Source organism: Megascapheus bottae, chromosome 21 (assembly GCF_031878675.1).
Source record: "Megascapheus bottae isolate mThoBot1 chromosome 21, mThoBot2.hap1, whole genome shotgun sequence".
NCBI classification, from domain to species: Eukaryota; Metazoa; Chordata; class Mammalia; order Rodentia; family Geomyidae; genus Megascapheus; species Megascapheus bottae.
In genome coordinates this window covers 39054108-39076407 of record NC_143529.1, presented here as the reverse complement: position 1 = coordinate 39076407, position 22300 = coordinate 39054108, and the positions used below count along the sequence as shown (strand labels likewise).

Below are 22300 nucleotides of genomic sequence, written 5' to 3'. Positions count from 1 at the left end.
TCCAGCTGGGGCACTCTCGGGTCATGAGAGTCTTGAGTTCCCTCGGGACTGGGGTCTCAGCGGCCAACCTGCAGAGAGGGCACTGGCTTCGTTTCAAGTGTGGATGCTGAGTTCCATCCTGGAAGTTTAAAAGGGCCCAGGGAGGGATGTTTTTCTCCGTTTGATCTCGGGACCAGATGCTTGCAAGGCCTGTGACTCCCAGCAGCGGGGACAGAGCCCCACAGTCCTCAGCTGCTCATGAAATATTCGGTGTGATGGTTCAAGCTGGTGGCATTTCCTTCTCCGTCTCCGGCATGTGTATAAAGGGCAGACGGAGCTGGCAGTGACCCCACACAACTGCCTGGCCAAGCGGAGAGGACACGGCAAGCCCGTGCGTGGTAGATGGGCTGGGTGCGGGCGCCACGTCTAGTCAAAATGAAGTCCGGCTCACTGACGTGGGAAACGCAGCTCAGAACTCACTCAGAGCAGCGGCTGTAAACTGCGGACTGGGAAATGGCTATAAAAACGCTTGTGCCCCCGAGGGTCCCCGGTTGGGCTGTGGGCGTGGGGGGCTGGGGGGCCTCATCCTCTGTTTCTCCTTCTACAGGGGTGTGGGGATGATGTGGGTCCGTGTGGTGCGGGGCCTGGCCCTCTTCCTGCTGGCTGCGCTGACAGGTGAGGGGGTAGGATGGCGGGAGGACCTCCAGCAGCTTTCCCTGCCCTCCCCTGCCCACCCTGCCCTGCAGCTCTGCAGGGCTAGTGGCCGCATTCTTCTTCTGCAGGAGCCAAGCCTGTGCAGGAGGAGGCAGGTAGGCAGTCGACACCAGCAGCTGCTGGGCGCGGTGGGGCAGGGAGGGAGGGCTTTTTACTCCAGGTAGACACGCAGGAGTCAAGGCCCTGCTGAGACCGGGGCGCAAACCCTGGGGTCTGCCCACGGGCCCTTGCCTCAGCCGCGGCACTATCCAGGGGTGCTTGGCTCTCTGCAACCCAGGCTCCCCACCTCACCCACAGCTGCGGAGCAGAGGCTGGCTGGGCGCCTCCTCTGAGGCAGGCAGGGCTCCCTCCCTTCCTCTCTGCCTCCTCCTCTGTCCCCAAGCCCCTGGCAGCGGTGTGAGCCACACCTGCGCCGGGGGAGCCCCAGGCGTCTCCTGTCTTTCAGACCCCTACATGCAGCCCCCGGCCCTGCCGTACTGGCCCTTCTCCACCTCTGACTTCTGGAACTACGTGCAGCACTTCCAGGCCATGGGTGCCTACCCGCAGCTGGAGGACCTGGCCCGCACCTTCTTCGCACATTTCCCCCTGGGAAGCACCCTGGGTTTCCATGTCCCCCGCCAGGAGGACTGAGCAGCTCCAGCCCGGCACCAGCCCTCCCTGCCCGCTCACAAGACGCACAGTGGTGGAGCTGGGGGGTGGGGGGCTCCATCCACAACAGATCGCGTGGGTTTCTTTCAATAAAAAGCTGCTCATGGGCCCCGTCCTTTACTGTGCAGTCCTATGGCTTTATTCCAGCCACCCCTCCCCCGTGCCACCTCGAGGTCTGCTTCTCACAGCGACCCAGGGAGGAGACAAGGCAGTGGCACAGAAGGGCCCGGCATGTAAAGCCACGGATTCCAGCCCAGCCTGGCCCTCCCTGGGCCTCTGGCTGGCAGCAGTCACCTGTGTTAGCAGCCCGGCTTCCCTCCCGGCAGGACGCGAAGACATCAGATCCCTGGCTTCGAGGGAAGCCTGGTGGGAGTGGGAGGGTGCCAGGGCGGGAGAGCGAATCCATCTCAGGACCCACCTCTACACACAGGGAGCGCAGAGACGAGCACGCGCCCCACAGCCAAGAGATGCTGACCACCGGCCCCTGCCGTGGCCAGAGCGTCCCGTGGGTTCTGAGTGACATACACTGACTTCTGTCCGTGATGGCTCACTTCTCCTGTGCCTATCCATCGAGAGGGGTGGCCGGGGGCTCAGGCGCAGTTCATCTCCCTCAACCCCCACCCCCCAGCCAGCAGCCCAGGTCCCAAGTCCTCTGACTCAGGTGCCGCGAAAGGGCGAGGAAGGCTATTCAGCACCAACGCCAGGAACGGTGTCCAGCCCTCCACGAGGCAGGGTTCAAGGTCTGTGTCTGCAGAATGCCTCCACAGACACAGCAAACATTGGCTGAGCACGCCGGTGCACGGTACCGGGAGGAGAGGCGTCCTGACAGCTGAGGCCACGGAGACCTCAGACCCCCAGAAGCTCCACGGCCTGCACAGGGCTCCGTGCCCTCCACCTGGACACCCGTCCGGTGCACCCCTCTGGGGACCCACCAGCCTGCTGCTCATATGGAGTCTTCCCGGGCACCATGCCACGCCTAGGGTCTGCACGCAGCACTGGTCAGGGTGGTGGTGTGGGGGTGAGGGGTGGGTGGAGGTGAGGGGTGGGTGGAGGTGAGGGGTGGGTGGAGGTGAGGGGTGGGTGGAGGTGAGGGTGGGTCTCTGGAGTGTTCATCTCTTCATGCTCTGATGGTGAGGTGAGAGTCGGGTGCTGGAGGTTCATCACTGAGCAGGGCCTGGGTGCAGAGGCCTCAGGGACTTCTGCTGGAGTCACGCCTGTGACCGACATGGGGGAGGGGGAGGAGGAGGAGGGGGAGGAGGAGGAGGGGCAGCGGGAGAGGAGGAGGGGGAGGGGGGGAGGAGGAGGAGGGAAAGAGGAAGAAGAGGAGGGAAGAGGGAGGGGAGGGAAGAGGGAGGGGAGGAGGGGGAGGGGGAGGGGGAGGAGGGGGAGAGGGAGGAGGAGGAGGGAAGAGGAAGGGAAGGGGAGGGGAGGGGGAGGAGGGAGAGGGGGAGGAGGGGGAGGAGAGAAAGAGGAGGAAGAGGGAAGAGGAAGTGGAGGGGAGGAGGGGGAGGAGGGGGAGGAGGGGGAGGAGGGGGAGGAGGAGGGGGAGGAGGAGGAGAAGGAGGAAAGAGGAGGAGAGGGAGGAGGAGGAGGGAAAGAGGAGGAAGAGGAGGGAAGAGGAAGGGGAGGGAAGAGGGAGGGGAGGAGGGGGAGGAGGAGGGGGAGGAGGAGGGGGAGGAGGGGGAGAGGGAGGAGGAGGAGGGAAGAGGAAGGGAAGGGGAGGGGAGGGGGAGGAGGGAGAGGGGGAGGAGGGGGAGGAGAGAAAGAGGAGGAAGAGGAAGGGGAGGGGAGGAGGGGGAGGAGGAGAAGGAGGGAGGAGGAGGAGAGGGAGGAGGAGGAGGGAAGAGGAAGGGGAGGGGGAGGGGGAGGAGGAGGAGGGAAGAGGAAGGGAAGGGGAGGGGAGGGGGAGGAGGGAGAGGGGGAGGAGGGGGAGGAGAGAAAGAGGAGGAAGAGGAAGGGGAGGGGAGGAGGGGGAGGAGGAGGAGGGAGGAGGAGGAGAGGGAGGAGGAGGAGGGAAGAGGAAGGGGAGGGGGAGGAGGGGAGGGGGAGGAGCATACTTAGTCAGGGCTCGGTGCTCTGCGCAGCGTCTCAGCCCTCGCCCGCCTAGGCCGGCCGCCCCAGCGCCGTTCCCGCTCCGGCCCCCCGGTCCCGTCCACCCCCGCCCCGACCCCTGCCAGCCAGGCCCGGCGCCCACGCGCAGGCGCGGCCCCATCGAGCCGCGGTCCTCCGGCGTGCGGAGCGGACGCGCAGGCGCGGCCCCATCGAGTCGCGGTCCTCCGGCGTGCGGAGCGGACGCGCAGGCGCGGCCCCATCGAGTCGCGGTCCTCCGGCGTGCGGAGCGGACGCGCAGGCGCGGCCCCATCGAGTCGCGGTCCTCCGGCGTGCGGAGCGGACGCGCAGGCGCGGCCCCATCGAGCCGCGGTCCTCCGGCGTGCGGAGCGGACGCGCAGGCGCGGCCCCATCGAGCCGCGGTCCTCCGGCGTGCGGAGCGGACGCGCAGGCGCGGCCCCATCGAGTCGCGGTCCTCCGGCGTGCGGAGCGGACGCGCAGGCGCGGCCCCATCGAGCCGCGGTCCTCCGGCGTGCGGAGCGGACGCGCAGGCGCGGCCCCATCGAGTCGCGGTCCTCCGGCGTGCGGAGCGGACGCGCAGGCGCGGCCCCATCGAGTCGCGGTCCTCCGGCGTGCGAAGCGGACGCGCAGGCGCGGCACCATCGAGCCGCGGTCCTCCGGCGTGCGGAGCGGACGCGCAGGCGCGGCACCATCGAGTCGCGGTCCTCCGGCGTGCGGAGCGGACGCGCGCGCGCCGGAAGTGGACGCGGCGGCCGGAAGTGGAGCGGCGTCGCGGGCCGACATGAAGCCCGCGGTGGACGAGATGTTCCCCGAGGGCGCCGGGCCCTACGTGGACCTGGACGAGGTGGGCGCCGTGGACAGGGAGGACCCGAGGAGGCGGGGGAGGCCGGGGGGGCCGCGGTGACCGGGCGAGGGCGGACTGGGGGGAGGGGGAGGACTGGGGAGGAGGAGCCCGGGGGACGGGGGAGGAGCCCGGGGGGAGGGGAAGGACTGGAGGAGGGGGAGGACTGGAGGGGGAGGAGGAGCCCGGGGGGAGGGGGAGGATTGGAGAGGGAGGAGGAGCCCGGGGGGAGGGGGAGGACTGGAGGAGGGGGAGGACTGGAGGGGGAGGAGGAGCCCGGGGGGAGGGGGAGGATTGGAGGGGGAGGACTGGAGGAAGGGGAGGACTGGAGGGGGAGGAGGAGCCCGGGGGGAGGGGGAGGATTGGAGAGGGAGGAGGAGCCCGGGGGGAGGGGGAGGACTGGAGGAGGGGGAGGACTGGAGGGGGAGGAGGAGCCCGGGGAAGGGGAGGACTGGAGGGGGAGGAGCCCAGGGGGAGGAGAAGGACTAGAGGAGGGGGAGGACTGGAGGGGGAGGAGGAGCCCGGGGAGGGGGAGGAATGGGGGAGGGGGAGAAGCCCAGGGGGAGGAGAAGGACTAGAGGAGGGGGAGGACTGGAGGGGGAGGAGGAGCCCGGGGGGAAGGGGAGGACTGGAGGGGGAGGAGCCCGGGGGAGGGGAAGGACTGGAGGAGGGGGAGGACTGGAGGGGGAGGAGGAGCCCGGGGGGAGGGGGAGGACTGGAGGGGGAGGAGCCCGGGGGGAGGGGGAGGACTGGAGGGGGAGGAGGAGCCCGGGGGGAGGGGGAGGACTGGAGGGGGAGGAGCCCGGGGGGAGGGGAAGGACTGGAGGAGGGGGAGGATTGGAGGGGGAGGAGCCCGGGGGGAGGGGGAGGACTGGAGGAGGGGGAGGACTGGAGGGGGAGGAGCCCGGGGGGAGGGGAAGGACTGGAGGAGGGAGAGGAGGAACCGGGGGAGGGGGAGGACTGGAGGGGGAGGAGGAGCCTGGGGAGGGGGAGGACTGGGGGAGGGGGAGAAGCCCGGGGGGAGGAGAAGGAGTAGAGGAGGGGGAGGACTGGAGGGGGAGGAGCCCGGGGGAGGGGAAGGACTGGAGGAGGGGAAGGACTGGAGAGGGAGGAGGAGCCCGGGGGAGGGGGAGGATTGGGGGAGGGGGAGGAGCCCAGGGGGAGGGGGAGGACTGGAGGGGGAGAAGCCCGGGGGGGAGGGGCAGCCCCGGGGGAGGGGGAGGACTGGAGGGGGAGGGAGAGCCCGGGGGAGGGGGAGGACTGGAGGGGGAGGAGGAGCCCAGGGGGGGGGAGGAGGACCCCAGGGGGAGGGGGAGGACTGGAGGGGGAAGGGGAGCCCGGGGGAGGGTGAGGACTGGGGGGGAGCCCGGCACTGTGTCAAGTCCCTGGAGGGCAGCGCCCCCTCGCCCCGCCTCTGGGAAGAGACCCAGGACAGTCCAGACAGCCAGCCCCAGGCTGCATCGCTCCCAGCCTTTGTGGCCGTGACCAGGGAGGGAGTGTAGACACTTCTAGAAGAGAGACGCTGGGCGGTGACAGGCTTCCCTTTAAAAAGCATGGAGGACTCCGGCAACCCCAGCCCTTGAAAGACCTTCAGAACATGGAATCCCCGTCGCACGCACTCTCGTCTGCAGCCCTCTTCCTGCCCTGGGCCTCCTGTTCCATGGGGTGGGCGGACAGGCTGGTGAGCTTGTCCTGGCTCTTTTCCCCTCCCTAGGCCGGAGGCAGCACGGGGCTCCTGATGGACTTGGCAGCCAATGAAAAGGCGGTGCACGCCGACTTCTTCAATGGTAAGAGGCTGGGGCGTCTGAATGCCCTCTGCAAGTTAATGCAGTGGGATGGCGTGTGACGTGAGGGAGAGAAGGCCTGGCCCTGGCCGTCTCCACAGCGCAGGGCCTGGTCTGCAGCAAGCTCACTGGCTGTCAGCACTTCTGGAGGAAGACGGCATGCTGCCCCCCCCCCCCCCACCTCCCGTGGTTGGTGTGAGTTCTTGAGTTACCGTTAGTAGTTACTCACAGGCACCTGGATTTGGGGCAGGGTCCAGTCCGACACTTCAGACAGTGCACTGGCCTCTTCTGGTGCTCTCCTCTCCATGTCCTCCTGGTATTTGCTTTTCTTTCCTCTTCCTTGCTGGCCTAGATTCCTGGGCCTGCAGCTGCCTTTGCAGAGGAACAGCCATGCCTCAGCCCTTCCCCAGCCCTGAAGTCAGGTAGCAGGGTGCACTGCCATCTTGTGTTTACTTAGAGGAAACTCACTGAAGCCTCTATAAATATCTTAAAACATATTCATTTCCTTTCCTGATTTCTGAAGGCCTGTTCAGGAACTGTTTGTACAGTTATTGTAACTCAGCAACAAGCGGGAGTGTAAGATAGGCGTCCCACTCAGAAGAGAGTGTTTCCTTTCTTCTTTAACTGCATTGAACCCAGTTACTTGCACCTGCTGTGTCGATTTCTAACTTACTAAGAACCCCCAAAGTCCTCATCCCAGGCTCATTGGTCTGGCACATTGTTGTCCAAGCACAGAGGCCAGCTGCCAGATAAATAGTGCTCCCTGTTCTCTGGGATCTGAGACGCCATCCTGGCACTTTCTGAGCGCACTACTCACAAGGGCACCTGGGAGGTCCCTTAGCGGGCTGGGATGTTGGTTCTGGTCCTGTAGCTCAAACTCGTTGATAGGCTTCTTCAAAGCCACATTTGAACTTTACCAACCCATTGGACTAGTGAGATGAGCCATGTCTGTGGTTTCTAGAGACAAGACAGCCCTGCTCCTGTGATGAGAGGGGGCTGGAGACCCAGCTTACCTGTCAGGTGAGCACCTAGCAGCAGCTCCAGTCAGCACTACTCTCCCGTGAGCCCTGCTGGACAATGAGGCCGGTCTGCCATAGCCCTGTCTGCCCACAGGCTGTGTCTGCCCGACTCTCAGGAAGCCACTCGCGAGGAGAGGCTGCACGAGCATCTCCAGGGCTTTCAGGAACTTCTGCTTGTCCAAACCAATGGGCTTTGGTGGCGGTGACCTGGTGGGGAGTGGTTCTCGCTCTGACTGTCCCTCACTGCCTTCTTTCCTCCTTCAAAGCAGTGGAGTGGGTGGGGATGAGAGCTGGGCTGGGTACCTGACGGGAGGCTTCTCGGGAGGTCCAGGCCCAGCTGTGGCGGGCTCGGTGGGGAAGTGAGCAGCAGCAGTACATGGCTAGAGATGAGCTAGGAAATGTTTCCCGCATCCTCCGCACACACAGGCGCAGCTGTGTGGGCTCCTTCTCCTCCCATCTTGAATAGGAAGGTGTGCTGGCCTCCATAGAGGGACAGGAGTGAGGCTTGGCTGAGTTTCCAGGCTCCCTTCTCCCGTTCTCCCGCCACCTCCTGCTGTTCCCTTCCGCTTCCAGGTGTAGGCCAGGTGCCATGTTTCCCTGTGTCTACAGCACCCCTCGGTGCTTTTCCTTAGGGTTGGCTTGTGAGTAAATGCGGTGTAAGATGTGCCGTGTAGGCAGCGTGGCTTGAGCGGCTGCTGACGCCTATGAGCCCGCGTGGGGAGGCCGGGGGTCTGCCCTGGGAGCCTCTCTTTACCTGGATCCCTGATGGGTGTTTCCTCTGCCTCTGAACTAGCACATGGCTCAGGTTGAAGTGGTTTCCTCAGCAACCTCCTGCGTGCCCTCTAATAGACAATCTTGTTTGTAGACTTTGAAGATCTCTTTGATGACGATGACATCCAGTGAGACTGTCTGCTGCACCTCGGCCCCGACCCTGCGACCCTGGCGTGCGACAGGGTCGCGTGAATTCAGAGACCTCTGGTAATGCTGGAGGAAGCTGACCACCTGGACAGGCCAGTCATGTCTGCAGAGCCAACTTGTCCTTGTCTCAATTAAAAAAAGCAGTGCCATCGCACACACGGTTATTCTAATTCTTGCACTGCTGGGCAGATGTTGAACTCCCTGAAAAGCGCGCGCGCGTGTGTGTGTGTGTGTGTGTGTGTGTGTGTATCCATGTGTTATGTGTGCGTGCACGTGTGTGTGTATGTATGTGTTATGTGTACGAACACATGTGTGTGTGTTATGTGTGCGTGCACATGTGTGTGTGCATATCAGCACACAGAATCACAGCTTTCAGCGCATAAGCAAAGACTTTGCTGTTTCCCGTAGCCATCTGGGCAGTGGTCATTGGCCACATCACTGAAGCCCAGCCAGGGGTCCTGTCCATTCCACTGTGGGCAGTCTTGCTGCCCCTGAGGATGGGACCCATTCCCTTCCAGCCTCCTTAGAGCACAGCTGTGCTACAGACATGAGGCTGAAAACAGAGTGATGACTGACAGTGTCTTCAACCCCCATCAGTAGAGGACATGGCTGAAAACACGCTAAGATTACGACTTCAGGCCAAGTCTACGTTTCCTTCCGGCTGGAGCTGCCACTGGTTCCTCACTGGTAAACAAGGGTGCTGGGATGCCGAGCTCTGGAGGGCAGTTCTCCAGAGGAAGCCATAGACCAAGGTAGACAGTGAGGGCCTGGCGGGCTCCTCCTCAGAGCTACTCTCTGGAGGGTTGGTGAGCCCTTGCCCTGGAGGACTGCGGTGGTCTAGACTACTTCAGTGTACACACAACACATGACCGGAGGACTGCAGTGGTCTAGACTACTTCAGTGTACACACACCTCATGACTGGAGGACTGCGGTGGTCTAGACTACTTCAGTGTACACACACCTCATGACTGGAGGACTGGAGTGGTCTAGACTACTTCAGTGTACACACACCTCATGACTGGAGTACTGCAGTGGTCTAGACTACTTCAGTGTACACACACCTCATGACTGGAGTACTGCAGTGGTCTAGACTACTTCAGTGTACACACACCTCATGACTGGAGTACTGCAGTGGTCTAGACTACTTCAGTGTACACACACCTCATGACTGGAGTACTGCAGTGGTCTAGACTACTTCAGTGTACACACACCTCATGACTGGAGTACTGCAGTGGTCTAGACTACTTCAGTGTACACACACCTCATGACTGGAGGACTGGAGTGGTCTAGACTACTTCAGTGTACACACACCTCATGACTGGAGGACTGCAGTGGTCTAGACTACTTCAGTGTACACACACCTCATGACTGGAGGACTGGAGTGGTCTAGACTACTTCAGTGTACACACACCTCATGACTGGAGTACTGCAGTGGTCTAGACTACTTCAGTGTACACACACCTCATGACTGGAGGACTGCAGTGGTCTAGACTACTTCAGTGTGCACACACCTCATGACTGGAGGACTGGAGTGGTCTAGACTACTTCAGTGTACACACACCTCATGACTGGAGGACTGCAGTGGTCTAGACTACTTCAGTGTACACACACCTCATGACTGGAGGACTGCAGTGGTCTAGACTACTTCAGTGTACACACACCTCATGACTGGAGGACTGGAGTGGTCTAGACTACTTCAGTGTACACACACCTCATGACTGGAGGACTGCAGTGGTCTAGACTACTTCAGTGTGCACACACCTCATGACTGGAGGACTGGAGTGGTCTAGACTACTTCAGTGTACACACACCTCATGACTGGAGGACTGCAGTGGTCTAGACTACTTCAGTGTACACACACCTCATGACTGGAGGACTGCAGTGGTCTAGACTACTTCAGTGTACACACACCTCATGACTGGAGGACTGGAGTGGTCTAGACTACTTCAGTGTACACACACCTCATGACTGGAGTACTGCAGTGGTCTAGACTACTTCAGTGTACACACACCTCATGACTGGAGGACTGCAGTGGTCTAGACTACTTCAGTGTGCACACACCTCATGACTGGAGGACTGGAGTGGTCTAGACTACTTCAGTGTACACACACCTCATGACTGGAGGACTGCAGTGGTCTAGACTACTTCAGTGTACACACACCTCATGACTGGAGGACTGCAGTGGTCTAGACTACTTCAGTGTACACACACCTCATGACTGGAGGACTGCAGTGGTCTAGACTACTTCAGTGTACACACACCTCATGACTGGAGGACTGCAGTGGTCTAGACTACTTCAGTGTACACACACCTCATGACTGGAGGACTGGAGTGGTCTAGACTACTTCAGTGTACACACACCTATGACTGGAGGACTGCGGTGGTCTAGACTACTTCAGTGTACACACACCTCATGACTGGAGGACTGGAGTGGTCTAGACTACTTCAGTGTACACACACCTCATGACTGGAGGACTGCGGTGGTCTAGACTACTTCAGTGTACACACACCTCATGACTGGAGGACTGCGGTGGTCTAGACTACTTCAGTGTACACACACCTCATGACTGGAGGACTGCGGTGGTCTAGACTACTTCAGTGTACACACACCTCATGACTGGAGGACTGCGGTGGTCTAGACTACTTCAGTGTACACACACCTCATGACTGGAGGACTGCGGTGGTCTAGACTACTTCAGTGTACACACACCTCATGACTGGAGGACTGCAGTGGTCTAGACTACTTCAGTGTACACACACCTCATGACTGGAGGACTGCAGTGGTCTAGACTACTTCAGTGTACACACACCTCATGACTGGAGGACTGCAGTGGTCTAGACTACTTCAGTGTACACACACCTCATGACTGGAGGACTGGAGTGGTCTAGACTACTTCAGTGTACACACACCTCATGACTGGAGTACTGCAGTGGTCTAGACTACTTCAGTGTACACACACCTCATGACTGGAGGACTGCAGTGGTCTAGACTACTTCAGTGTACACACACCTCATGACTGGAGGACTGCAGTGGTCTAGACTACTTCAGTGTGCACACACCTCATGACTGGAGGACTGGAGTGGTCTAGACTACTTCAGTGTACACACACCTCATGACTGGAGGACTGCAGTGGTCTAGACTACTTCAGTGTACACACACCTCATGACTGGAGGACTGCAGTGGTCTAGACTACTTCAGTGTACACACACCTCATGACTGGAGGACTGCAGTGGTCTAGACTACTTCAGTGTACACACACCTCATGACTGGAGGACTGCAGTGGTCTAGACTACTTCAGTGTACACACACCTCATGACTGGAGGACTGGAGTGGTCTAGACTACTTCAGTGTACACACACCTATGACTGGAGGACTGCGGTGGTCTAGACTACTTCAGTGTACACACACCTCATGACTGGAGGACTGGAGTGGTCTAGACTACTTCAGTGTACACACACCTCATGACTGGAGGACTGCGGTGGTCTAGACTACTTCAGTGTACACACACCTCATGACTGGAGGACTGCGGTGGTCTAGACTACTTCAGTGTACACACACCTCATGACTGGAGGACTGCGGTGGTCTAGACTACTTCAGTGTACACACACCTCATGACTGGAGGACTGCGGTGGTCTAGACTACTTCAGTGTACACACACCTCATGACTGGAGGACTGCGGTGGTCTAGACTACTTCAGTGTACACACACCTCATGACTGGAGGACTGCAGTGGTCTAGACTACTTCAGTGTACACACACCTCATGACTGGAGGACTGCAGTGGTCTAGACTACTTCAGTGTACACACACCTCATGACTGGAGGACTGCAGTGGTCTAGACTACTTCAGTGTACACACACCTCATGACTGGAGGACTGGAGTGGTCTAGACTACTTCAGTGTACACACACCTCATGACTGGAGTACTGCAGTGGTCTAGACTACTTCAGTGTACACACACCTCATGACTGGAGGACTGCAGTGGTCTAGACTACTTCAGTGTGCACACACCTCATGACTGGAGGACTGGAGTGGTCTAGACTACTTCAGTGTACACACACCTCATGACTGGAGGACTGCAGTGGTCTAGACTACTTCAGTGTACACACACCTCATGACTGGAGGACTGCAGTGGTCTAGACTACTTCAGTGTACACACACCTCATGACTGGAGGACTGCAGTGGTCTAGACTACTTCAGTGTACACACACCTCATGACTGGAGGACTGCAGTGGTCTAGACTACTTCAGTGTACACACACCTCATGACTGGAGGACTGGAGTGGTCTAGACTACTTCAGTGTACACACACCTATGACTGGAGGACTGCGGTGGTCTAGACTACTTCAGTGTACACACACCTCATGACTGGAGGACTGGAGTGGTCTAGACTACTTCAGTGTACACACACCTCATGACTGGAGGACTGCGGTGGTCTAGACTACTTCAGTGTACACACACCTCATGACTGGAGGACTGCGGTGGTCTAGACTACTTCAGTGTACACACACCTCATGACTGGAGGACTGCGGTGGTCTAGACTACTTCAGTGTACACACACCTCATGACTGGAGGACTGCGGTGGTCTAGACTACTTCAGTGTACACACACCTCATGACTGGAGGACTGCGGTGGTCTAGACTACTTCAGTGTACACACACCTCATGACTGGAGGACTGCGGTGGTCTAGACTACTTCAGTGTGCACACACCTCATGACTGGAGGACTGCAGTGGTCTAGACTACTTCAGTGTACACACACCTCATGACTGGAGGACTGCAGTGGTCTAGACTACTTCAGTGTACACACACCTCATGACTGGAGGACTGGAGTGGTCTAGACTACTTCAGTGTACACACACCTCATGACTGGAGGACTGCAGTGGTCTAGACTACTTCAGTGTACACACACCTCATGACTGGAGGACTGCAGTGGTCTAGACTACTTCAGTGTACACACACCTCATGACTGGAGGACTGCAGTGGTCTAGACTACTTCAGTGTACACACACCTCATGACTGGAGGACTGGAGTGGTCTGGATTGCTTCAGTGTACACACACCTCATGACTGGAGGACTGGAGTGGTCTGGATTGCTTCAGTGTTCCCAGGCCTCATGATACCTCCTTTAACCCTCACATCTCCCGTGGTACAGTGATGGTGGGGTACAGGACGTCCACTCCTGTCCTCCCAGTTGGATATTCAGTAGGTCTTCTCCAGCAGAAGTAACTCCCATGTGGTGTTCCTTGTGGTGACGTTTCCTTTCCCCTTACAACCTCGGGCTTGTATCTCCAGGGAGTGTGTTGATCCCACACCCTGGCTGATCCTCATGGCTCTTCTCTCCTTGGAATGTGCTTTTCCTGCAGAAGGAAGGAGCCACCGTGGAAGGGATGACTCGTTTGGAGAGTGTTACCTGTGACATGTGGTCTTCAGAAGTTATTTCTGAGTGGCGCGATGCCAGCTGTGCAGTGTGCTTTTTCATGCAGAGCTTTCATGTTTGGGGATATTTGGCTTTGGGGTTCAGTCTGTGTTGGGGAAGACACCATCTGGGCCTTTGAAGGAGTGCTTTTTTCCCTGTCCTTGAACCCCTGCTCCTACCTTATCTCCTCCCCTGCTGGGCTGTGCAGCTTTGCACCCACCATGTGAGTGAAAGGAGATGAGGGCTTTTACCAGGCCACAGGAAACTAGGGAGAAGACACAGGCCTCTGTGTTCCTGTCCCGAGAGTCTGAGCCAGCTTCTGTCTAAAAGAAGACATGTTGTTTTGAAAGGGCCTTTATTGATTTTAGAACTTCTGCTTTGATTGTTGCTTAGAGCCAGAATGAGAAATACCAAGAAAAACATGCTGTAATCAAAGTCCTTTTGTCCCTCATCAGGCAGAGCAGGCCTGTCCTCTGACTGTTGGAACTTGTCAGGCCTGTGGTTCAGGCTTCAGTAAAGACTTGAAGCCTCCGAGAGCCATCACACCCACACCAGGGCGCTGCTCTGATGAGCTGCCCAGCTTCCCTGTGCTTAGCTTGGGGTGAACCCGGGACACGCCTGGACCCCACTGCTCATCAGAGCCTCACCGCAAGTGCTGTGTGCACAGTGGTCTCCAAGGAGCCCAGCTGCACAGCGCTGCAGCCTCACACGGGGTGCTCTGTGCGCCCAGTGATCTCCAGGAGGGTAGGGCTCTGCTGTCACCTTGGTTTACAGGGCACTGCCCATTTGAGATGCGGTCTTGTCCCTTCGTCCCCAGAGCCAATCAGGGTGACAGATAGTAGGCTCAGCAAACGTGTTGAGTACAAATAAAAGACAGTCTCTCTGGTGTGCAGGAGCTTTGGGCCGGCAGAGGACAGAGAGCCACGGCAAAGGGGGGCTGGGTGTCCACCGCTGCCGAGTGCCTTGCAGAGAACCAGTGGCGTGCTGGGGCAGGGCCGGTGGGGCCTGGCGAGCTAGTCCTAGACTGGGCATGACTGCAAACAGTGCCGCGAAGCCGCGGGCTGTCCCTGAGTCCCAGCCAAATCCTGCTTTTGTACGAATGCCTGCGCCTGCCTGCAGTTCCATCCTTGTGGTTATTGACCGCGGGCCTCGTAAGGGACGGCCACGGCCACTGCCACCTTTAGAAGCTCAGCCCACTCAAGCCCCAAGGTGGACGGCAGCCGCTGCTCCGCTCTTAACCTCACTCCTCGCTCGGTCCAGGGAGCGCTGGTGCCTCCACCACTGGGGGGATCCCCCAAAACGGCGGGATGTTATGTCAGTCGCATCAGATTTCCTGTGTCAGACCGCAAGGAAGAGAGTATGAAGTTGATTCACTCGGCCCCTCTGACTGTCTTCATGCCAGCTTGTTCTCGTCCACCATGTGTGGACTTCTCGTAGGGCCTGTCCCTTTCTCCACACTTAAATACCCAAGCTGTTTCAGACAGATAGAACGAAATTTCTGGTTCTAATTAATTTCTGAACTTGAAGGGTTGATCCCCACACTGTCTTCCCAGGTGCCACCAGAGTAAGTGCAGACGCCTGGCCCCAGCCTAGAGTGAACACTTCACCATGGGCCCAGCTGAAAAGCCCTTTGTGTTCCTTGGCCTGGTGACTTTTTCATTAACTTCTCCCTGCTTGCTTGGACCTTCCAGAAACCTAGCTCCTGTCCCAGTTCTAACAGTCTACAAGCCCGAGGGAAAGTTGTGCCCTTCACCCCTCTATCTCAGTAAACAGTCCCCATCTGTGAAAGATTAAGTCCAGCCTGCTTCCCTTTTCCTCCATTTTCCTAACAATACTTGACACCAGAGTTTAGCCACAGGAAATAAACCCCAAATTCCCTGATGCCTTTTCTAAGCAGAATAGCCCGGTTACAGTGTAAGCAGGCTTATGCCTTAAAATATCAGATCTCAATTTGCAAATCAAAAGATCCTTAAGGCTTTTAACCACTAAGACCTGATGGTCTTTTTGGAGCTTAAACTCACCCATCTACCTTTTTGAGTGTCGAGCTCATTTTATTTTATTTTATTTTTAGGAGATTTGGTGAGGAGAGCCACAAATGCTGGCCCATTGCCAGGTCTAGTTACCCTGCCACCATGTCCCGCAGCCACTCCCTAACGTCTGGGCGGCCTCCATCTTGATCGGGTAAGCCTCCAAACAACCCGAGAAGTTTCGTACAAAGACAAGCAAGTGCCTATTTGCCTATTTCCCAGGCTGTACCCCAGTGAAATCTACGTCTCCAGAACTGCCTGGGGGTTTTCAGAAGAAGGAGGGGAAGGGACATCATCCTTGAGGTTCCTGTGTTTCCGAAAAGCTGGGAGATCTGGTTTGGGTGACCAGGCTCCCAGAAGAAAAGAAGGGGCAGATTAAAGGCGCCCTCCGATGGCCAGTTTACACTGGACTCCTGCCATCAAGCTCACAGCTTGCCCAGGGAAGGCCCATTCCACTGCGGAACTCCTGAAATCAGAAAAGCAGTCAAGCATTAATTCCGCCCAGGGTGGGGAGCCATGTGGACTGGCCCATGTTGTCCTGTGGGTAAATGGAAACAGCTGCACACAGAGACAAACTGCAGGCGCGACTTGAACGTGGTGGTCGTCCACAGCCAGCACTCACCTGTCCAGGTCCAGTTCTGGTTCAGTTTGGGTTCATTTGGTCACAGCACTTCCAACACTCACCAGACGTCGTAACTGGTACCAACCTGTTTCAGTCGGTCCAACAGATGGGATGACATCTCGCCACCACCGGAGGTCTGGGTATATGGCTGTCTCTGGCTGGCCCTCACAGAACACAAGACACTCACCTCTGGAGGGTTTTTTTTTTATTGTATTTTATTGTTGGGGTGATGTATACAGGAGTCACACTTGCATTCATCAGGTAATGGGTACATTACTTCTTGAACATTGATACCCCTTCTCATATTTTTCTCTCACTTCCTGCCCCCAACCCCTCCCAATCATCTTGTTTTTCCTCTTCCCTATTTCAAATAAATAAACATTTGTACCATATACCAGTTAACAAAGTCATGCAATAACAACATGAGGTAAACCATAAGAAGGAAAAAAAAGAGAAAAGAAATAACTTCGCATAGCGCATTGAGAACATCAGTCACAAAGGTGAACGTCTTGTTTCTGTGTTCTGGGGTTCATGTCACTTAGCCGCATCCTAAATGGCCGTATGTCCATAGCTTTTGAGCTATTGTGATTCTCTGCTAGGAGAATCCTAGATGTGTACTAATTGTTACAAATAAAGTAATTTTCTTTGGCCAGTTCTGGGGCTTGAACTCAGGGCCTGGGCTCAGTCTCTCAGCTTCTTTTGCTGGAGTCCAGCACTCTACCTCTTGAGCCACAGTGCCACTTTTTTTTTTTCTTGACGCATTCCTGCTTAGTGTTGACCACAGGAAATATCCAGCCGGGACATTTTAATAGCAGCACAGCCGATATTCTCCACCTTGGGGCGGACAGAGAGCATTCCTGAGCTTCGGTGGCGCTGAGCTCTTAAAGGTACACACCACACGCAGGTGGTCATCACTGCACGCAGGCGGTCGTCCTCGTGCGCTGTCACCTCTCGATGTCCAGTCAGTAACCACAAGGACACGACCACACACGGGTGGTTGGGAGCATTTTTACAAAATCAAAAATGGAATTTGGCAGCCAAACTTGTCTGTGTGGGACCCTGGACCACTGGACAGTGGCGTGGACCGCTGGCCCGGGAGGAAGATATGTGTGGCCCGATGTACCACCTGTGCACATGGAGCACAGGGAGCAGACCTGTCTGCAGTCCACTCTGGGGTAAGTGTATCTGTGGTCCACACACACACAGTCTTCCACCCTAGCCCATGGCTGTGATCACACAGTCTGACCATATGTGTGTGCATGTGAACAGGCCATATGTTGGGAAGGTTAACAGCCTGTGAGGTGCAAGATGACAGCTTGGAGGGGTGTCCAGGGGACAGTGGCAGGCCCAGGGGACAGAAGCCCTAGAGGTGGTCTCATGAGAGAGTGGGAAGGAGTCTCAGAGGCACGTGGACAAGGGAGGGTTTTCCTGCAGACCAGCTGCGATAGACTGTTGTGGAGACCGCCCACCACACCTCATGTCTGCTCAGCTAAGCCTTTACCTCCGTCATGGAAAATAGGCGTGTATGTGCTGTGGAGGCTCATGGTGGTGTGTGGGTGCATGGAAGGGCTGGCCTTGGGACTCGGCTGGCCACCAGGAGGCTGGGGTGCCGGGCTGAGGCCGGGGTGCCAGGCTGAGGCCGGCCTGGTGTGCCTCCATCTGCCGGTCTTGGGGGTCCCTGGCCTCGGGGGCCCCTGGCTGGGGGCTGGGGTGCCGGGCTGAGGCCAGCCTGGTGTGCCTCTGCCTGTGGGCCTCGGGGGTCCCTGGCACCCCATAGACATCTGCCACGCCTCTCTGCACAGGGGAGCAGGTGTCCCCTGATGGCTTAGGAGCCCAGTCCTCCCAGCATGCCCTGTGCTGTGGGTGACCCCGCGAGGCCTCGGGTCTGCGCTCCCACTGTGGGGCTGGGCTTGCAGTACTGGCAGTTCGTGTTGAGATGCCATGGAAGGTTGCTGTACCGATCATAGAGAGCCCGGGCACCCCTTCCCCACAGAGTGCTGCACACAGGCGCTCGGTGGCCACGCAGCTGGCCCTGGGCTTGGCTAGGAGCCCCACTGTGGGAAACCAGGGGACTGTGCACTCCCCGATCCCAGCCCCTCCCGTGGACAGTGTGGCCTTGAGCCAGGAGCACGGCCACCACCCACCAGCTGCTTAGACCAGCAGAGCTGAGCCCAGAGCCACGGAGTCATTTTGGAAGGCCCGCCCTCTTGGTTCCTGCCAGAGGACCAGGCACTCTTTGACGATCTGAGCTGAGGCTAGGGCTGGCCAGAGCAGAGCCAGGCCAGCACTTCGCGTGCTAGGGCAAGACCTGACCACTCCATGAATGCACAGCCCGCTTCCCCGTGTGCACGGCCTCTCTACCCCTGGCGGCCCTGCCTGGTGGCGCGATCCCCTTACTTTTTCCCTTGATGGCCAGTGTATGCTCGAGGCCACACAGACAGCATCTGCCCGGATCCCCTTACCTTTTCCCTTGATGGCCAGCGTATGCTCGAGGCCACACAGACAGCGTCTGCCCGCCAGAAGCTCAGTGCTGCTGAGCCTGGCATGCGGGGAAGTTGACGAGGAGGGTGTGGAGAATTCCTTTCCCAGCTGCAGATTAGGTCAGACTCCTGAGCAGTGGCTTGAGGAGGGCAGAGGCTGGCACCTCTGGGGCACCTGTGGTGGAGGGAGATCCTGCCTGCAGTGGCTGCTAGGTGTTTGGGAGCAGGGAAGGCGCTTCCTGTCTCCTCTGGCCCCGCCGGCTGGGCCGTGTGCCGGGGCCTGCCCTGGGGCCACCACACAAGAAGCTTCTCTGCACCTGGCAGGACTGGGACTTGTGGCCAGTTAGGGAGGTGTGGGGCCCCCAGCTCCCTGGCTGTAGAAGATTCGGTGCTGTGGCCGAATCCTCTCCTACTGGGTCGGCAGGAAGCCTGCGTCTGTAAGGGACGCTGAAGGGGCAGCCAGGATCCCGTGCCCAGAGCTTCTCATTAGAGCCGGTGAACTCCTGGCCCAGCTCTGCCCCTCCTCCCATGCTGGTGTAAGGAAGCCTTCCCTGGGAGGCGGGCAGCAGGGTAGCCGCTCTCCCCAGGAGCAGAGACGGCTCCGTCGGGATCCCCCGTCAGCAGATGTCAGTGTGGCCTCCACCAGACTTGTGGCAGCAGAGGCACCTGCGCTGCACACCCACCAGTCCCACCAGGGCGTCCCACCACAACAGGACAATGCAGACCGCTTCCGCGCCCTGAAAATCCCCCTCTGTCGCTGGGTCCCCCAGTCCTGTCCTCTCGACAGATGTGCCTTTTTCAAAATGTCCGCGTGTGACCTCTTGCCTCCAGCTCCTTTCATCCACAGGTAGGATGCAAGGCTCCTCACGGCCACCTCAGGGCTGACCGTGTATGTCTACCGGTCTAATGTCCGCGTGGACTGCAGAGCATTTGTCCATTCAGCAGAGGGCCATGTCAGCTGCTTCCAACATACAGTGGCATGGGAGCAGCTGCGCTGGGGGTCTGTCTGTGAGTTCTGTATGGACAAGCGATTTAAGTTGGTATGGTAAAATCTAGAGCATGGTTACTGATCGGGAGCTAAGCACTGGCTCCATTTGGAAAAGACAGACCTGGCAACATGACGAGGAAACTTTTTTTTTTTTTTTTGCCAATCCTGGGCTTGAGCTCAGGGCCTGAGCACTGTCCTTGGACTTTCTCAAGGCAAGAGCTCTACCACTTGAGCCTCAGCACCACTTCCGGCTTTTTTTCTATGTATGTGGTACCCAGGAATTGAACCCGGGTCTTCATGCATGCTAGGCAAGCACTCTACCACTAGGCCAAACTCCTGGACCTCAAGGAAACACTTGAGTTGGTTTTATTACTTTACGCCCACAGGCACAAGCATGATGATCTGTCTTGCTTTATATCTCAGATTCTTTTTGACATCATTGTTCCTATAAATGAAGGAATAAGTATTGCTGTATATTCCTTTATAAAGCAAGTATTGCTCTAACCAAACCCAGAAATGTAATAGTAGAAAATTATTTATCTATGTATACACACATAATATTTAGTACTCTCACAATGCATAGTATGTAATATATAGTGTATAATATATATATATATATGTTTAGATATACATTTATATATATATATGAGGAAACATTAACACATCAAATTCATCAATGTAAAAGTAATTATACATTCTGACTAAATGGAATTAATTCTAAGTATGCAACACAAATTCAACACAAAAAGTCAATACCTTACAAAGTCAATAATCCTATCATTAATATTACAAAGGGCTGGTGACCAACCTCACCTCTCTGTTAGATAATAAACTATCTTGGTAAATCAGAAGCAGAGGAGAAACTTTACTGATTTCATAAAAAGCACCTACACAAACCTATGCCCAGCATCACATTTAATGAGAAAGACTGAATGTCTTCTCTCTGAGACTGGAAACAGTCTGCTCTCATCAATCTTGACAGTGCTGGAATCTGTAGCCATTGCAATAAGTAAAGAAAATAAATTTAGCATACATTTTAGAAAAAAAACTCCATGTGCAGAAAAATGTTTGTCCACATACAACAGACAAGGGCCTCATCTAAAATATACATACAGCTCAAAAATTGAATCTTTCAAAAACAAGTCCTCAAAGAAACAACCTATTAAAAGGTGGGCTGAAGACTTAAAGAGAGACTTCTCCAATGATGAAATAAAAATGGCCTATAGACACATGAAGAAATGCTCGACATCTCTGGCCATAAAAGAAATGCAAATCAAAACAACTCTAAGATTCCACGTCATTCCAGTTAGAATGGCCAGGATCAGGAAAACGAATGACAGCAGATGCTGGAGGGGATGTGGCCAGGAGGGATCAAAACTACACTGTTGGTGGGAGTGCAAACTCGTTCAACCACTATGGAAAGCAGTGTGGCAGTGCCTCAAAAGGCTAAACATAGAACTCCCCTATGACTCAGTAATTCCACTACTAGGCATTTACCCACTTGTCCAGAAACAAGGACATACTAAATCCACTGGCACAATGATGTTCATTGCAGCACTATTCACCATAGCAAAGATATGGAACCAACCCAGATGTCCCTCAGTAGATGAGTGGATCAAGAAGATGTAGTACTTATTGTAAGGTCTGCTGAAAGGAAACTCACGCAGTTCAGAAGAGGGTCTTATTGTGTGAGGAAAGAGCAGACCTCCTGCTGCCCAAGATGGAGTCGGGTGGAGCAAGAGAGCTTATGGTGGGAGTGAGAGATTAGGTAGGGGGAGGGGTGTGCCTTTCAGAGGATGGGGAAACACCTCAGACTGGGGGACCTCCCACTGCCCCCAGGATGCCAGCTGCCAGGGTTACAGATGCTGGATGGGAATTTCTAGGGTGCAGGGGGAGAGAGCCAAGGGAAGAAGTCATTTCTTCCAGGCGGACCTAACACTTACACAATGGAATTCTATGCTGCTATCAGAAAAAATGACATTGCCCCATTTGGAAGGAAATGGAAAGACTTGGAAACAATCAAATTACATGAGGTAAGCCAGACCCCAAGGAACATAGGCTCCATGGTTTCCCTTATCTGTAATAAATAGTGCAGATCTAGGACTCTCCCAACAGAGGACCACAATATCTCAAAGCTATGTACATATGGCCATATAGGATGAGGCTAAGTGAAATGAACTCCAGGATATGGAAATGAGATTTATCTTTGTGATTGTTGTTCTTAATGTACTATGTGAAGTAATTTCTTTTCTCTTTTTTTTTCTTTTCTCCTTATGGTTTATCTCATATTGTTACTGTACATGACTTTGGCACTTGGTATATTGTATATATGTTTATTTGTTTATTGGAAATAGGGAAGGAAGGGGGAAAACAAGATGATTGGGAGGGGATGGGTGAAGGGAAATTGGGAGAAAAATACGGGAAGGGGGATCAATGTTCAAGAAATGATGCACCCACTACCCAATGAATGTAATTGTAACCCCTCTATACATCACCCTGACAATAAAATACAGTTCTTAATAAAATGTCTGTCCACAGAGAAAATCCTCCTTGCCCCCAAATACATTAGAAAATCAGCAAGTTCTCAAGATCTCAGATGATAAGATCAACCCACAAAAACCAGTGTGGACTTAAGGATCATTTTACATATTCTCTTTGGTAATGCCAGAATGTGGGCCACAAGAGACAAATGGGAGGCAGGAGGACCTCCCGGGCTGCGAGGAGCCATGAAGAGATGCCAGGGCTGTGAAGGCTCTCCCTGTAGGTAGGGTCAACAGTGTGTTAATTCTATAGTG

At 56.3% G+C, this 22300-nt stretch overlaps 2 protein-coding genes across 2 annotated transcripts; both read left to right on the top strand.

Moving 5' to 3' along the window:
• The first annotated feature begins 596 nt into the window (after positions 1-596).
• Otos (otospiralin) lies at positions 597-1433 on the top strand. The gene is made up of 3 exons (XM_090354437.1): positions 597-654; positions 762-788; positions 1139-1433. Exons 1-3 carry the CDS (start codon positions 597-599, stop codon positions 1321-1323), a joined length of 270 nt encoding a protein of 89 aa, XP_090210563.1. The 3' UTR covers positions 1324-1433.
• Positions 1434-4137: 2704 nt separating this feature from the next.
• Positions 4138-8127, top strand: Cops9 (COP9 signalosome subunit 9). The gene is made up of 3 exons (XM_090354436.1): positions 4138-4255; positions 5967-6039; positions 7921-8127. Exons 1-3 carry the CDS (start codon positions 4193-4195, stop codon positions 7956-7958), a joined length of 174 nt encoding a protein of 57 aa, XP_090210562.1. The 5' UTR covers positions 4138-4192; the 3' UTR covers positions 7959-8127.
• Positions 8128-22300: the final 14173 nt, after the last annotated feature.